The sequence below is a fragment of the Nomia melanderi genome, chromosome 1 (assembly GCF_051020985.1).
Source record: "Nomia melanderi isolate GNS246 chromosome 1, iyNomMela1, whole genome shotgun sequence".
In the NCBI taxonomy this organism is placed as follows: Eukaryota; Metazoa; Arthropoda; class Insecta; order Hymenoptera; family Halictidae; genus Nomia; species Nomia melanderi.
In genome coordinates this window covers 27,881,806-27,900,546 of record NC_134999.1, presented here as the reverse complement: position 1 = coordinate 27,900,546, position 18,741 = coordinate 27,881,806, and the positions used below count along the sequence as shown (strand labels likewise).

Below are 18,741 nucleotides of genomic sequence, written 5' to 3'. Positions count from 1 at the left end.
ATTTGATAAAATATCAAACTTCATAATTTTGATGTGTCAAATCAATTGGCGACTGAGATGCGCGTATAGAGTGCAAAGGGTTAAATTATTGCAAAATAACAATTCTGAAATGGGTTAATTTGACCCCTCCGGTAGTTTTAGTGTTAATGTATTCCTCTGATGTATATACAGTATAGACTAGATATTACCTATTCCGCATTAAGTCTTTTGGGTCAGTTTAATAGCTGTTATGAAAGAGTACACTGGAAAACCGCGAAAAGTTTTTGGGTATTTGAAAAGAACTAATTAGTTATTCTTTGATTTATCGTCTTAGTAATAAAAGTTTGGAAGGTTTTACTGATGCTGATTGGGGAAGTTTCATAAATGATGGACATTAATTTACGGATTCCTTGTTCTATTTTAGCAGTGGTTCTATACGATAGAAATCCAGGAAGCAATGAGTGGTACCATTACTTGCACCAGAAGCGGATTACGTAATTATTACTAATGCAACTAAAAGAGGCGATTTATTAGATGAGCGCATTCTGATAACTTAAGGTACAGATTGATCAGAATGTTACTATCTTTCATGATAATTACAACGGTAAAATTACTAAACAACCCTATGTATCATTCCAGAACAAAATACATTGGAATCAAAAATCATTTTGTTAGAGAAGTATTACAAGGAGGAAAAATTAAGTTAAAGAACTTAGGTTCAAGTAATATGATTGCAGATTTAGGCACTACCTAAAACTTTAAGCTAACCAAAGTCCGTAAAGTCTGTAGAGAAATTAAGTTAACATATTTAAAGATTCCTTTAAATTTAAGGGGAAGAGTTGGATACGATGAATTTAAAGAAACAGATGCTTGTCTCTCGTTGCAATTTTAATTTTACAAAAAAATGACCGCTACTGACAAATAACATCTCATAGAAGAACCCGCCATTTGTTATCAAGAAAATTATTTTCCTGAAGGAAAAGTAACTCAATCTTCAGATGCTATGGATACTGATTAAATTATACATATCGACATGAAGTTAAAAGAACACAATAAAAAACACAGTTATACTAACATACAATACACATATCGTTTCATATTACAGTATTATACTTACTTACACTTTATACATAATTATAAATAGCTTAAAATATATTTAATGTACAAAAACAAATTAATGTTTATAAAAATGAAATTCTTATTCATACATATACAGATATATTCGTATCTAATACATTTATAAGCATATCAGCTGTTAAATCCAAAAGAATTGCTTGTTTTGAATTTTGTCCAGCTAGATTGGCGATCCGTCAATCCGTCTGTCGAATGAAACGCAGACGAGGCAGTAGAATTATTTCATACTTCGCTCGAAATTCTGATTGATTTATTGATAAGTTTGAATGTCTAAACGATTCTGCTTTCCGATTTTTTAACCGCGTGCACTGTAATGTGGCGGTGCAGCCAGAACAGATAAAGCTATATCCTGCATTTATGGGAATCCACCTTAACCATGATATACTGTTTCCAAAGGATCATCTCCTGATTCAGGATCGATCCGAGCAACTGTGAACGTAGGTTGTCGTTGGTAAGTGTACTCATCTGATCCTCAAGATTCGAGTGTCAAACATATGGGGATGATACATCATCGAATTACACACCATGATGTCGCTATAACCAACACTGATCCGGTATTACTAGCGTTGTCACCTCTGAATCAGCACGAGTGTGCGTGGGTGGCAATCTACGAGTATGCATAGAGCAAAGACACGAAGCAGGTTTCGATCTGTTTATGGATGCAATGTCTATGCGTTTAGCATTTTATTATTGCTAGGTACAGTGAGGCCCCGAGTTACGTCCTTCCGATTTACGTCGTCTCTATATAACGCGGTAATCAATCGTTTTTAACCAATATTTCTTGTTCTGCGTGTTCAGTTTTAACTGAATCAAGTTGAAACTTATTTGACTAAAGTATTTTTATGGATAAATCATTTTAGGTTATATAGTTTATACACAGTTTTCGAACTTATAGAAATATATTTACAGTAAACATAAGTACACAAGTGTAATTAATCGAGAGTTAAGACCATTGTTTCCGCATGTGGAATGGCATCACAGCGTCTTATGTCCTCATCTTTAAATTATATTCTTGAAAAGAGAAGTACTATAAGTTTAGAAACTAAATTAGAGATACTTTTGATGGTTGATTATTTGATTAATGATTACTTAACTATTGGATGATGGAATACAAGGTTTTGAGATGGACTAAAAATATTAATTTACCGAAAACAACTGCGAGGGCGTCTTTTGAAGATAAAGAACGTATTTTAATGGCAATAAAAAAAGACCATCCAGTACGTTCCAGTATTATTCGTGGATATCGTGATCTCTTCAATTCTTCGTAAACATTCGTTAAATGTAATCTCTTCTATCATTTGTATACATTTAGAAGAAAATGCACCTTCCAGTCTGATAAATACGTGTACAAATACGTATGTTCGCATACATGCATACATGTCTGCCCTATGTATCCAGACCTACGTCCTTTTCGACTTACGTCGCCCATTCTCGTACCAATTAGGACGTAAGTTCGGAGCCTGACTGTATCGGTAAAAGTTCGTGCGGTTTTCTTGTTAGCAGAGAATCGAGATCCGATTTCAATCAGTATTTCACTGGTTTAATGAACGAAATCCCTATTAGCAGCAAGTTGTGTTTATGTCCTTGATATCAAATAACGTAAAATTATTCTAAGAAAACGTTCTTTGTGTTTAAATGATTTAAGAACTCGCACCAACTTTTCCCGTTACCTAATATAAACTGACATCTGTCGAGACAACATAGTTTGACAAAAATGAACGAAACCTGGTTTATTGAAAATCATGAAACATGAAGTAATTTCATTTACGCTTTACAATAATAGACATTCGAATTAATCGTGATAATTTGGTAGTAAACTTTTCAAATATATTTCAGTTCGTTTCTAAACTCTATTCATCTTTTGCAGAAATGTTTCCTCCACTTCTAATACACGTCTTAATTTGTATACGTGATCAGTATCCATGCTTTTCAATTATCACATACATGAGTTCATTAGAAGGGTAAAACGGTCGAGTAAGATTACTTCATCTTCTTATATGCTAAGTATATTCCACTGCGTTTGACGAGAATATATATCATCTTTAAACTCTAAATGGTGCTAACTTTTTTAAGACTATTTATTTTTTTTAGACAAACATGTAATTCTTCTTTGTTTCGCTTTAAGTTTTCGTTAAAATATAGTATAACTGCATTTAATCTGCATTCGACAGGTATACACTTCGTTATTTGATTTTATTGCGCACACAATAAGAGATTTTTCAAAATAAATTCTATCCTAAACGATAGCACCAATTTTTATAAAATTGTCATACGTTGTAAAAATGAATGTTCTGAACAGCTTTTTTCCTGCCAAAAGTCATAGAGGTTTGTATTCATGGGGCTGGTTTTTCTGGGATGTATGTACCTTGTCCACGCTTTTACTTTATAATTCCCAAAAATACTTCCGGTCTCAGTCTCTTTTATGAAGGCTAAAAGAGTTTGAAATTTTTGTAAATTATTTTTCCAAATTTAAATTAAAATATAAAGTATAGCCTCACTCACACGAACCTCTACCATCTAAGTGAAACTCATTTCTATATATACGAAACAGCGTACGAAACTGCCGCGAGTGAGTGGAATTGTTGAAACTTTTGTAGAGCAGAGTACCTATGTACCTGAAACCCCAGAAGGTCGAAGGCCGAAGCAACGAACGTACTAACTTGTGTTGTCACACAGATACGCGTATGTATATAGATTTCAATGTAGTAGTAGCAAAAGTTTCCTGCGATTATCTTGGAAACTACAACCATGCGTGTATTATACGTAAGAAAAAAGTTATTCAGAATCATGCCCTTGACAAAATATTAGAGAAGCATTCAAATTATACGATGTTGGCACGTTAAATATGATCCAAATTGAGATTGTTGAAAAACTATCAGATATATGTGGTTTAGTCAAAGACATTTTAACATGTTCGTTACCAGCGTTTATTTCCGTGACGGTCTTCTTATTTATAATATTTTATACAGTCCAATACATCATCTAAATGAAATATTGAAAAAATGAAACTGAAACGAGTCACTGAGTTCCTAAATATACTGGCGTAGCTTATAACCTTAAATAACAGTATCTGTAGGATTAATTGAATTTTATTTATGTAAAATATAAAATTGCGGCCGTCACAAATATGTAATGCTGGTAGTGAACGTGTTAAAAGGCATTTATCAATGTATACGAAAATGATTTTATAAATATATTAGTGAGAAAAACTTAAAATGTTCGATACTTTTCGAATTGTATAATATAATTCGCTATAATATAATATATATAATACAATTTTCTTATCATCGTGCGCGATAAACAATCTTTTTCTTTGTCAATTCGTGCATTACTCAAGCGTATCGAAGTCAAAATATCTTCTGTTTCGTTCTCTCCAACCCTTTCCCAATCAGAGTTTTTCCACTAAATTTCAGGTGTTTTAGTAAACGATAATATCTGGCGTTAGAAGAATTCCCCTTACTTGCAAAACCTTGAGCATCAATGAGGGTGCTTAGGTCTGAGTAGTCGATTCTATGTACGTGGGCTAGCATGCATTTCGCGGAAATGCATTTCGTAAGACTCTCGCTGGCTGGGAGAAAGTGTTGGAAAATGGTTGGTCGAAAAAAGTGTGGATAAAAATTGAGGGAATGAGGCAGTTTGTGAACATCGAGGAGAGAGCGAACATCGTGAGGATCCAGCGAATTTCGTACAAATACAGTCCTCGCCAAAAAGATAGTCTAGATATATTATTTTTAATTTCTCAATGACGTTTCTAGAATTTGGTGTATGTGACGAATCACATTGCAATATTGCGAATTTAAAATATGAGAAATGGATTACATCGTAGGGTTCTGTGTATTCCAAAAAAAATACTTCCATCTAAGAACAAAATGGTAACATATCTATTGCAATAAAGTACTAACAAATATACACTTGAGTTGAGAAATAAATCATAGGGCGAGGGGTTGCCACGAGAAACATCAGCGTTTTACGTGTCACTTATTCCTTTGTCGCGAAGATAAAAAGGAACAATTATTAATCATTTGCTACCACAATTCTTACGTTACACTGTTATTTAGTTATTTACGCTATTAAACATTTTTAATTGACGTCAGTTATCTCATGAATTATAATTGTTTTCAAGTCATTTCGAAGCTCCGGTTCCATGGGATCACTGTGGCATCGAAAGTGTTGACGTTCAAGTATTTTTAGTTTTCTGGTGTCAAACGGAAAATGATCCGATTTGCCTCGGCCCACACTAACGATAGGGAATGAATATGGACATCAACGTCTTATTTATATCTCACTTCGTCGTATTCTGTTTGATTTGAGATCTTCGTTTACGCGGACAAGCCAATAACAGAAACAGGCGAAACCAAGGCGTCAGGGTTCATCGCGAGTGGCCGTGTCCCCTTGCCGCACTTGCCCAATTCGATGAACAAGTTACCAAACGTTGTCTGTGGATAATATTCTTAAACGAAAGAAACATCTGAGAAGGTGTAAGCTGCAAGAAACTCGCCACTTACAAATCACACAAGGTACAAAGCAGCTAAAGAAGCGTTTACTGAGAAATGTGTCTGGTGGAAAAAATGAAGAATATTTTCTCTAACGAAAAAAGCTCCAATATGGATGGACCGGATGGTTTCTCACATTATTTTCATGATTTACGAGTGAAGGAATTGCATTTATGAAAAGGCAAATGGGCGGATGCGACATCATGGTGTGGCCCGGAATAGGATATTATGAAAGGAGCGAGATAAAATTTGTTGCATCGAATATGAATGGTGTTAACCCCTTGTCCTATGATTTATTTCTTAACTATGATCGATACAACTACTTTATCATTAATAATTTATTAAGGAACAAACAATTCTGATGCTTGTCCTATGACTACGCTTACTCCAAATGGTAACGATTGATAATAGAAGGTTAATATTTAATTTAGATTTAAAAACAATAAATAACACTTAGATTTGTCAAATAATATTGATATTGTAGATCAAGGGGTTAAATACGTTGAAATATTGTGGGAACAGTTAATACAATATATTTTTGCCTTTGAAGAAAAGTATTATAGAGTTGGAAATAGGTGACTAATAGAACTCATCGCGCAAGAAAATAGTCCCAAAAGAACCATACAACAAAAATGAATAGTTTTCTCGTAAATCGCTGTTGAATTTCGCGTGGGAGCGTAAAGGAATACGAGTTCCACGCTGTCCGCGATTGGAGGATTAATAAGATATAGTAATTATTAATCACTGACTAATAAATATTAACTGTCAGAAAATTGGCAATTGATGTGATTGATTATTTAATTGATAGTATTGATTATAACCAGTAATAATTGATTAAGGAGATTAATTATTAAATATTTATACTATTAGCCGCTGTACAATATTTCATTGCTATATATATATATATATATCCCGGATGAGCCCCCAAGTTTATAGTGGGGCTACTATTATTATAAATATTGAAAAGGTGGATCTTCAGTAAAAAGAGAATTAGGAATAAATATATATGTATTTAATGAGATAAAGAAACAATATGGACAACACGTAAAAATACAACTTAATACCACGAAGGCCAACACACGACTCTCTATCACGCATAAAAATGTTCTTCTCCGCTGTCTTTCACCAAAATGTCGTCATGCACGCATTCCCACTCACTTTTAACACACCCCCCATTCGCTCTGTCTTTCTCACCCTTGCACCCTTCTCACTCGCATCTTTCGTCCATAGTCAAAATTCACGCAGTCACGTACACGCTTTTCTCACAGTCCGGTCGCTCAGTTCCAGACACTCTTCCTCGCATTCTTTCAGTCACTCGAGATTTTCTAAACGCAGTCACACTATTTTCCAATCATCCCGGCGCCGGTCCGTCGCAATACGACCTGGTCGCCCTTACGCACGCACAACAAACCATTCATCCTACAATACTTTAATCTACGCTAAATATTCTAGATACTACAATATATATATACACTTACGCTCAAATCTTAACTGTGAATGAATTCGAAGACAAACTAAAATGTCTCAACAAATTTCACATAAAACGTTCATCACAAAAAAATATTAGTAGTTAGTCACTAATCGACCATCTAAACGGCGATGAAATTGAGATGTAATCAATCGTTAATCGCAACTAACTAAAATAAGTATTTAACAATTATGTGCAAGTGACGACTAAAATACTAATATAGTCGTTGATTGTCATCGACAACTAAAGGTGAAATTTCACCATTAATCGTTGATTCATTTTTTGCCCAACCTTGTATCGACGGTTATAACGTTTCTTCATCCTAGTCTGATCATTTCACACTCATAACATCTGGGTAAATGGAGTGGGGTGTATTCTGATCGCCGGTGCACATACACGTATTGATCCACTGTACGGTTCCATTATTAGTTCTTGTACTAGTTTCAATTCTGATTTCGTAAGCGCGTGTCGTTAGAAATTCCTCTACGGAAAACTATTGTGCAGAGTTCAGTAGTTCGCAGAATGGAACCGTCGCAATTGAAAAATTTTATTAAAAAAAAGAAGAACAAATACAAGTGCGCGCAAAGCATACCGGTAAAGATAGAACTAAAATTGAAATATGCCGTTCAATATTAAGTGCAGTGAAAGAATATTAATACATATATCTCACACATTTCGATGGTACTCACAATTAACGAAATTTAGTACATAAGTTAGATAATTTTAATCCTTCCAATATACACAGTGCAATTCCAGAAATCCGTCATTTTGATTTGTCAAAAAATGCAAATGGATTTTTGTTAATCCAATTGTGTATCTATATTTGCTTATATTGGAACGTTGCATGTAAAAAATCACATGTCTACTATGTTGAGTAATAAAAAGTATGTCTGAGAAACTCGCAAATAATATGAACGTGTTTACGCAGAATTAGTTAAAAAATTTAATTTGACAAGTTAAAATAAACTGGGAACTAGAAATCGCAATATTACAGTTTCGAATTTGTTGTTCAATATTTTTTTCCTATAGTCACGTTGGCAGTCAGTTCACTAGCGATTGCAAATAGAGCAAGTACTTCTCGATTAGCTTTTCTCACATTTAAATATTTTATACATATTTTTAGTATTAATGCTTATTAAAGTTTAATTATTATCAAACTTATTATGTAAAAATGAGATTGTGTATATAAATGTAAAAAAATAAACGACATGCAGAAATCAATTATGCTTGGCGTTTGCCTGGCTTGCTATTTGCACTTTCTCCAAAGTTCTCGCAACCTTTGATGGTAATCAGATGTGCCGTAGGCCAAAGTACTTCGAAAAGGGACCGTTATTTTCCACAGTTTCGTTGCATCGATCACGTGCCTTTAGTGAACCTAACCTCTGCTGTCAAAAAAGGTGTCTTCGCACTATACCGTTTGGTGACATCGCGTTTGTGTCGCGTGCAAACCTGTCGGACAAATGCCAGTAACACCACATTGTTGTCCCGCGTAAAGCTATCGAACAGATGCTGTTGGCACTATGTTAGTATCGCGTATAAGGCGAAAAAAAATATTCAATACTGAGAAATGTAAGGTAAATAGTATTATTGGTATAAAAAAAACTTATATTTATTCACATGTATCCTCGAAATTTCGCATAAATAGAGCGACAGGATCAATAATTATTCAGGTTTCCATATTTTATTAATTGTAAGATATATTGCAATCATAATAAACTGGGGGTTGCCAAACTATTTTGATCACCGACCCCCTAAAAAGTTTCGATATCTCTTATCGATCTCCACAAAATTTCTTTTTAGTGATTTATATATCTGTTACAAACAAAAAAAGCTTTTATCATTTTTATGCCTTTATTTTGCAATATTAAATTTTACATTGATTGATATACGTACTAACAACTTTAGAACAATCATTTATATTTGTTAAATTGTCTTTGAAATCTTTACCACGAGTCACATACGATATTATAAGTCAAGGTGTTAACGTGTAAACCCTTTGCACTGGTATGTCATGCAGGAAATGACAATACAAATTTATTATAGAACGTTGGAAATTGTTTTAAAAAGTACTACACTTTAAAAGATTATGGAAATTAAATCTTATATTAAGAATAATAAATAAAATAAATATAAAACGTTGAATACTACCGCTATAGATTACTTTCATTCGTTTCTACTAAAAATAAATACAAGTTTACACCCAACAACTTTGAAAATAAATCGAGTGCAAAGAGTAACATTAAAATAATGAGGAGAATCGAGTGCCAGTTTCGACTTCGTATTTAATTTTTCAGTTAGTAATTTGCAATAGTAGTTATAGTTAGTTAGTCGCAGTTAATCGTCACTTGTCGCTAACCCTTGATTGAAACCACTCGTCTTAGAAACTTGTCAATAGTTAGTCGTCATTGAACCTTCGTAATACGTAGTCGATTCTCGTACCTAAACTTTGCTGCAATCTCATCGTGGTCTAAGTTTCTTAGTTTTAGTTAGCGAACACGACGAAGCTCACTGTCGAATATAGCTATAGTAGTTCTTGGACAAGATGGTTCTTCGGCAACAATAAAAGTCGATATAGATGTGCAAATACCAATAAAGTTTGATAATTCAGGTTTTATTGGTTTTAGAAAAATTGATATTCATTCATTTATATCTTGGAAATTAAAAGTTTAAAGATAGACAATTAAAATACATATTTGTGTTATCGTATCAATTAAAATCGACGTAAACATTTACTAAGTAAATGTAAGGCCTCAAATTGGCGTGTACTAGCACAAGTTTGTCGCGATTATCTCGGTAACTAAAGCCTTCCGCACGCAACGTGTAAAGGAAGAAGTTGTTCAAAATCATGTCCTCAACAACATATTTCAAAATGATCAAAATCGGTGCGGGTGCAGTGCATCGACAGTTTTACTATTCAAACAGTGCGGAATCTTGATATAAATAATAAGAATTCGATACTAAGGGAATTTTAAGTCTTTTGGTGCCAGCACGCCGATCTATAGGCTCTAGGTGTTTACGCGGAAATTGGCACGGGCGGATGTATCGGTCTCGTTTGTTTACGTTCAGAATATCGATCCCCGCATTCTTCGCATCTACTGCGTAGGTGGGCTTGACACTAAAAGGGTTATATGGTTGTGCACGTAAACCAACATTACCGAATGGTCCAGCTTCTGCTATCACTTCCATTTGCAAAGCCTAAGTGGTGAAAAACTTTTGGAAATATGATTTGATGTTCTCATTAAAAATTAAGCATAGCTAAAATAGTCCTACTGGCCACTCTTTTAGTTGCAAGATGAGTATATTGATTACAACAGTCGATGATCCAAGCAAAAATTGGAACATGAAGTAGCTAAAAGAATAAATTTAAAAAACTACTGGTGATAAATATTTAAAAAGTCCGAATAATTGTATGGAAATTAAAAACCGTACATCTATAATTAATAAAAGAGACAAAAAGACAATAAGATTTACAATAAACTGTAAACAATATATGAGCTTAAAATGGCAAAGTCTTTTCAAAGTTCCTTTATATTTAGGTTCTTATAATTGCCAATAGTACCGGAAAGATATCCCCTAAAAATATAAAACTGGATATTCCAGAAACATTCAATGAGGCTCATTTATAATATGTATTGTGATGGCACTTCGTGACTGATCACGAAATAGTTTTATTGCTTAGGATATTGATGTTTACCCATCGAAAACTCCATTAATCCTTAACACTAAAATTACCGGACGGGTCAAAATAACCTATTCCTGATGTCTCCGTTTTGCGATTACTAAAAACATAACAGATGTTTCTCTGAGAAATTATTAAAGAACTTGATTGAGCAATACGCAAACTGAACTGTAAATCAATTGAAATTTCAATAAATACACTTTTAAAGTTTCTGTAGAGAAATTTCGAGAAGTCAATTTAACTGCTCGGTAATTTTAGTGTTAAGTAGGCGGGTGGGGCGTTTATGACACCTCACACATGCATTTTTAAATATAATGGGCCTTTATCCTTTGCACTCGATTTATTTTCAATGTTGTTGGGTGTAAACTTGCATTTATTTTTAGAGAAATAAATTGAAGTAATTTACACCGGTAGAATTTAACGTTTCATATTTATTTTATCTATTATTACTATTATAAGGTTGAATTTTTATAAATTTTTAAAATGTGGTACTTTTTCTAACAATTTCCAACGTTCTATAACAAATTTATATTGTCATCTCGAACATGACATACGAGTGCAAAGGGTTAACACTAACCGTCCCGCAATTTCCCAGCGTTTTCTTAGCGTTTCAGTTTTGTCGCTGGACATCAAAGGTGTTTCTATGATCTTACATGTATTCGGAGAACTATAAACCGAATATTTCACTGAAGGTTACCTTCTAAAGTAAACATTAACAATCCACTAGCAGAAGAAACAAATTTCTTCGTACAATACTAATATGTACGATTTTATGGGGAGTCTTATAGTTTTATCAGGGAGTGTACTAACCTAATTATAAACACATAGTAACTCCACACTGTGTGAGAAAAAATACTGCGAATTTCTTTGTACATAAATCCAGAAGTTTGCTTTATCTGTCTACTTTTACTCTTAAAATGCTGTTAAGAATGACTTTTTTACGACTTTTCTTAGGGGGGCCATATTACTGTTACTTTTGTAAAAAGTCCAAAAACGACTGACTGTCATAATACATATTAACTTCGATTCAATTAATTTCCTTCACTTTCATCTTTGTTATTTTTGTCACGAAGTAACTTTATTAATTTATATACATTTCACGCAGAAATTTGAAGCAATTGAAGTTGCGAGTCAAATTTTAGGACATGTACCAACTGGGGTGCCGACTTACCAGCTTTTCCTCTAATTATTAACAAATCCCTGTTTGATCAACTGCTGTTTGAAGTTTGACTATTCTCAAATGGAAAAGAAATGAAAAATCGGTATATATCTTAAGAACTACATAATAGTCTTGCGTCAGATAGGGGCCGTTAAACTTAACATCGCGACGTAACGAACTGCTAAAGATCCGGTGCGCCCCATTTCTAGTAAGTGAGTTGCGCACTCCGCAACTACGGTCGGTTGCATGCAGGTGATGAGTACAAGTGTACCGAGATGTCCTCGAAGTCACGTCGTTAAGCGGATGCAGAAGTCATCTGCGGGAAACTTGATACGATATCTGTGGTAAAGTTTCGGCGCGAAACTCATGTGGTATAATGATGCAAAGAGTTTGCGGATATGAAAATTTTATGTAGATAACATCACTCGGTCTAGAGGAATTATGGGCTACAGATTATCATCCACTGAAAAGATAATAAGACCTGAGCACAGGTGTTCATTGCAAGATTGTCTTAGGACGGTTAGCCAGACTTGCTATTGGCAAGGATCCTAAGGCAGAATAAACTTCAGAATATATTTTCAACCGGTATCTTATTTCACGTCTACACCGTAATATCAGCTAACACGTGGATTAATAAATAATCCGTAGTTTAATATTAATCTTACATGCATATCACACTGTGAATCCCAATCCAAAATGCAAACAAGAAAGGAATTTTTAGCGAAACGTGGGCCGATCGAAAACGGACCGATAATGTGTATTAGGCTTAAAATGTTATGTATCATATTCTAGGAATATTTTATACTAGTGGGATATAGTAACATTTTGAACATGTAACAACATATTTGTAAATCAACTTGTTTCTGCTTTGTTCCATCGTTTTTTGATGAAACATATTTTATATAATATTTCTCATTTTTGTTTGTAGCTAATTTCTTATCTTCCTAATACGTGTAATATAATGTTTGCGGGACTACAGAAGACCTATTGAAACTTTGGCAATCGATTGTAAGATGCAAAGTATTATCTTGTTATCGATTATTAAATGCTGTAAACATGAAATTGACAGGTTTAAACGTATAGTAGCCTGCATGGAAGGTACGCGCGTATGAAATATAATATATGAATGGAAAGTAGCGCATAAAACAGATTTTATGTTTGTAACATACCTTTTTAGATGCGTGCTTATGATAATGGTGAGGGTGCAGCATACAAACGTAACGATCAATTGCCATGCAGACAAGAATAACAGCACTTTGTTGAGTTAAGGCTCCTCTAAGGAGTGCCTGAAACAATACAATTTTCAAACCCTTAAACAAAATTCTTCTATTTTTCGGTGTGACTCTATTAAGATAAAACGTAAAATCAATCGAATGTGTATATAAAATTAATCTAATAATATTTTAACATGATAACTCAGCTTGTATAACTCAGGAGATGAGTACTGTTTTTATCAAATACAGTGTAAAGTTCATAATATGATACAACTATTAGAAACGCTGACACTTTATCGTAGTCATAATAAATAATTAAAAAAATTTTACTCTTTCGGCAGCTCAATTCCCTCAACTTTGTAAACAGTTAAAATGGTTGAGACAATTACACAATGAACAAGTTCATATTTTACAACCCTCTTCTTTTCGTGCATTACTAAATAGAATGACTCGTGTTGGAAATCCACCAACAGAGAATTGCGACGATCTAATTGTAAGTAATAAAAGAGAAATTAATTTACATTACATTCGAAGATATACAGCTAACGTAGAAAATGTTTGTGCAGCTATTAATTTCAATAAGAACGTTGTATAATACAACTTTTTATTTTATCTTATCATTTTATGTGAAAGGAATATTGTTTATATTAAAATTAACGCGAAAATGTAGGTTCTACACCCATAAGTCAACTGTGCATGATGAATCGTTTCCTAGTGTTGACTTCCCTTCATAGGAAGCGTCTATATAGCTCGTAAGGAAGCTTTCTCGCCCTATTCTTCCTTCTTCCGGCAAACGTGGTAGGGTGTAAACCTATGCATTCATTGTCAGCGTTAATTATATTCGTATATTCATGGGTAATTGTACGCCTGTTTATTCATAGTTCACCGTGCAACAGGTGGCGACCATTGCGTCGAATGAATTTAGTAACAACAATGTTGCTAAACTTTATATCCAACGAGTAAAAAATATGTAGTATCTAGAATTTTAGCGTAGATTAGGATATTTTTAAGAAGCTTGAATGCGAGTATGAGTATGAGTATGAGCAAGAGAGAAGCTGTAACTGTCAAAAGAAACGCCCGCACAACGTCACAGACCCAAGGTAGGTACCCACTTCAACTTTGAAGGGATATATTCAAGAATTTGCTAATACAATGTTGACTGACAGTTGTACACAGAAACTACCCCATGTCCTAAATTTTAACGCTGTAATTTATAAGATATGCTGGAAAGAAAACCGACATCGATAGAAAATCAAATAGGAATGAAAAGGATATATTAGGACTCGTGCTCAAAGATACTTGTAGGCCGATGCAAACAACTTCTGTAAGGGAAGCAGAATATTTTATGGCGGACAGAAAACGCGTGAAATTTTCTTAGGTATTATGAATTTTTTCTCAGCGAGTGTCTCGCCACAGACATTTTAACCTCTTTGCAGTCACAGATGAGTCATCTCGGAACACATTACCTTTCGTATAACACCATACATGAATTATCCCCCGCACAATACCGTTCGTACGATGCCACAGATAGGATATCTCGCGCAGTTCTTTATTGGATAAAGATAAAGTTTTAACTCAAAGGATTTTCTATAGAATAATAAACGAGGGCATGCAATTTTCAATAACAACACAATTTAATTGATAATCGGAATATTACGAACGACACTTTGTCGCTGAGTAACTCGTCTGTGACGTTATATACACGATATTGCGTTGAGAGATAATTAAATGGCTCACTCGCAGAATCCATTAACTCCATAAAACAAAAAGTGGAAAAAATGATAAAATAATACATTATGTTTTCTAAAATTCCTTTTATATTATAAATTCGAATAAACATCGTAAAATATATTACTACAGATGTATGTTTCATTTAACGACATATAAAATGTATAAAATAAAATATCCTTGGAGTAATCGTTATTATTACATCTTCACTTTTTTATATTGCAGAAAAGATTTATTATATACATTTTTCTCGAAGATTTTTTCCCTTTTTTAAAAACTAAACTACACTGAAATTAAAATAATTGTTTAAAAATTCACGAGTAACTGTTTCAGTGGCAATTTGCCTGTAACAGATTAAATATTTTTTATATTTTATTTGTTTTTGTGATGATACAACAACAATGAACAATTTACTGTTATCATTTTGTATTATATTATTGTATTAAAAAATTCTTAAATAATTTTTATTACGTATTAATAAAATCAGGAAATATTTAAATTAGAGTATGGAATTATTTAGATGGACTTCAGAAATAAATAATTTAATATTCAATGGCCAAATAAATTTTGTCATTTGGTGGTATTAATCCTTATTAATAGAGTTTGTTTAAAATATAAACAGTTAGAAATAAATCAAATGCTTTGACAGTAATATTTAAAAAAAATTCAAAAGATAGAGTTAACATATTTGGCAAGTGAACTATTCAATTCGTCATGGTAATGAAGATATTAACATTTTACCTACTCGAATCCAAATAATCGGATTTTCAATGTCAATGCTTATTGATTGGAATTTTTTTTATTGCTTGGAATATTCTCAATTAATCAGCAATTCGAGGATTACATAAGGGCATAAAGAAGGACTTAGAAGGAAATTTCCTAAACTAAAACACAGTAAATTCAAGTAGTAGAAACATGTACCTGCTGCTACATGTCGTGTTATGCAACAACTGTGTTCTTCAAGTATCTGTAACGTCGTTGTTTCTAACATTAAAACTACCGGACGGATCACATTGACACACTTTTGTAAGCATTTAAATTATGAAAGCGTTCTTGCGAAAGATTATAAATTAAATTTGTGTACCTGTACAGATACAGAACCCAATTTCAAGAAAAGCATTGTTCCAATTTTTATAAAAAATAGGTAGTTTTATTGTTAAGAATCCTGACGTATCCTTCGTCATAGATGTTTTAAAGATATAAATTTTAAGAAAATGTAAAATGTCGATTTTGTAAAGATTCCAAATCGAAGTATCTCCTTAATAACACATCGATGGCCGGAAATTTTACGCAAAAACCACCCCATATCACCGGTTATTATTTCGTAATCCAATACAAAAGTGAAACGATCTAAACTTCAATATACTTTATTTATACATAATGAATTAAAATGAACCTTTGGACATATCTTTTAGATAACTTCGAATATTTTGCTTTTGCAATATTTTATATTGCCCTACGTTTCAAACATTGAAGTAGCTAATGCAAGTGCAAACACGAGTTAACTTATGACCGGACAACAATGTATTAAATGACGTTGAACAGACGCAATCATCTGCGAGCGTAGACCTCGGTGATGAGTTCTACATATCTCAAAGATGGGACTTTCCTTACATTTGGGACGTGTGACAAAGTGTAACCACGGCACGCACCCGTTTTGAGGACAGTTTTCCTTCAGCTAACGAATCATATTGGTATTTTCGCATTGATATTTTCTTATTTTTGTAAATAAACTCGTTATCATTATATAAACAATTATAGGTGAATATATAGATAAAAGTCGATGGATTGAAGTAAAAATTTTAAAGTAGATATGTTTAATGCGTTCAGAGAAAGAAAGCACGTGTGCAAAGGTTATAGGATACACGATGAAGAAATTGAGAACTGTTAACGCAAGAGAATAATTACCTGGTGAATTGGATGGATGATCAGTGGACTGTCCGCGGAATATAGTGCACAGTGAAACGAAATTGCGGAAAGAGCGAATCGGAGCTTATTGTTAGTGGAAATGGTTAGATGCGTGCTACTCGAGATTAATCTTGCTAAAAGCATATGGGTAGAAGCATCCATATTATCCTATATATCACGAACCACTGTCCAACGAAACATTTAGTTGATTTAACGCCCTATGAAATGTAGACAGGTGAGAAATCACACTTCTGCCTCATGAGAACCTTAGGGGTCTGTGTCGCAGCATAGAAGTGGAAATATAGAAATAACAAATTTCATCTAGAAGACGAGAAATATATTTTGATTAATTACTTTCAAGAAGCAAAAGGTTGGATCGTGGGGAAATATGGTATATCATTCATTAAGCACAGAGGCATGCGATTTTTGAGGAAACATTGACAAAATCCAGAACAACACTTGAAACCTGCAGAATGCATAAAACAAGATGTAAGAATAAATATAATAAAGTAAATAATCTAATAAATATAAAGAAACGAAGCGACCAAGAAAGAGAGGGACGAAGGGGAGTCGGTTCACATAGAAGAATTACAAAAAGAAAGTGAATCGCAAACTGGAGAAACCAATTTCTCAAGACAGAGGATCAAGGGAAGTATTTTCTCGAAGAACAAATGCAACTGAGGACAACGAACTCATATCACCAAACACTATGAGCGAAGCGTTGAGAAGTTCAGAAAAATATTGTAAGATAGTCCGAGTGAAGGGAAAATCGAGCGCTGGTAGTCCGCGTTTCAACCGGTGAATCTCTTAACACTAGAAATACCCGACGGATCAAAATGACCGATTTCAAGATTCTTATTTCGTCATTATTAAAATGATAAAGGTGCTTTCCTGAGATAAGTTCCTGCATTTGTGCAAATGCAGCAATAGGAAGCTCTTCGAATCTCAAGGAATTTGTTTTTCTAATTTTTGCAGCAAATTATAAACAGCTTAATCTTATTGCTCGGTAGTTCTAGTGTTAAGGGAAAGCGTCCCCGAGTCTCGGGCGCAATAAACAGAGCGAGAGGTACACTGATAGAAGAGGTCCTCTGGCTAAACAGTGCCCTTCTCAGAGTATTCTTCCTGTAACTTCCAAGCGAGGAACATCAAATTCAAAGAAGTAATATTCAACCCAAGTTCGTACCATTCCATTATTCAGCCCATAACATCTTGTCTTACAATATTTCTGTCTAAAAGCAATGTAGACCGAGAACAATTCTTTTATGGTAAATCACACATAGAACCTAGTGTTTACAACAAAAGATAAACCAGTATTATTAAATAAACGGGTTACCAGAGCGAGAAAAAATCAAAGCGGCTCCATGGAAAGATTTAAAGCCAGACTGATAGCACGAAGAGATTTGCAGAAAAGGAGAGTACAGTGTTCTCTCGAATAATACCCGGTAGTCACACCTTGCACTGAGGGACGAGTCTCCTCATCAAACCACGAAACTCGACCGCCGAGCGGTTGTAATACGATACGTTGCTCAGTGGTGGTAGATCTCGGTGAGACAATATTAATACAGTGACATAACCTTTTTGCAAGAGCTTTCTTGTAAATGAAACTTTCATTAATGCATTTGTGAGATTCTTCTGATTAAAACAAGACGAAACACGACATGTTTTAAATCACAATTCACTACAAGAAAATAAATTATTGTAATTCATAAGTAAATATGTTCCAAAATATATCGTGTTTGATCTCATTTTAACCAGAAAAACCTTACAATTCAATTGATGAATGTTTCAGTCAATGAAAGTGAAAAATAAAAAAGTTTAACGTTGTGTTAATATCCCCTCACTTATCTGTTCGTTTTGATCGTTCCGGAGATCGGATCTCTTGCTCTTTCATTCGCGACGTCCTTTTTTACAGAAGACAAACAGAGGGCTCGACTCGGATCTTATCTCGACTTGGAATCAACACCACTGCACGATTAGTG

At 33.8% G+C, this 18,741-nt stretch overlaps 1 protein-coding gene across 4 annotated transcripts in view; it reads right to left on the bottom strand.

Annotated features, from left to right (window-relative positions):
- The window catches only part of LOC116428571 (trace amine-associated receptor 8c), a 133,287-nt gene that overhangs the window by 27,914 nt on the left and 86,632 nt on the right, over nucleotides 1-18,741 (bottom strand). For 3 of the 4 annotated variants that reach the window (XM_031980360.2, XM_031980361.2, XM_031980362.2), the window contains one exon: nucleotides 13,082-13,198. The exons of the other annotated variant lie outside the window; for it this stretch is intronic. In XM_031980360.2, the coding sequence (XP_031836220.1) occupies nucleotides 13,082-13,198 (117 nt within the window). The remainder of the gene's footprint in view (nucleotides 1-13,081; nucleotides 13,199-18,741) is intronic. 4 annotated transcript variants of the gene reach the window in all.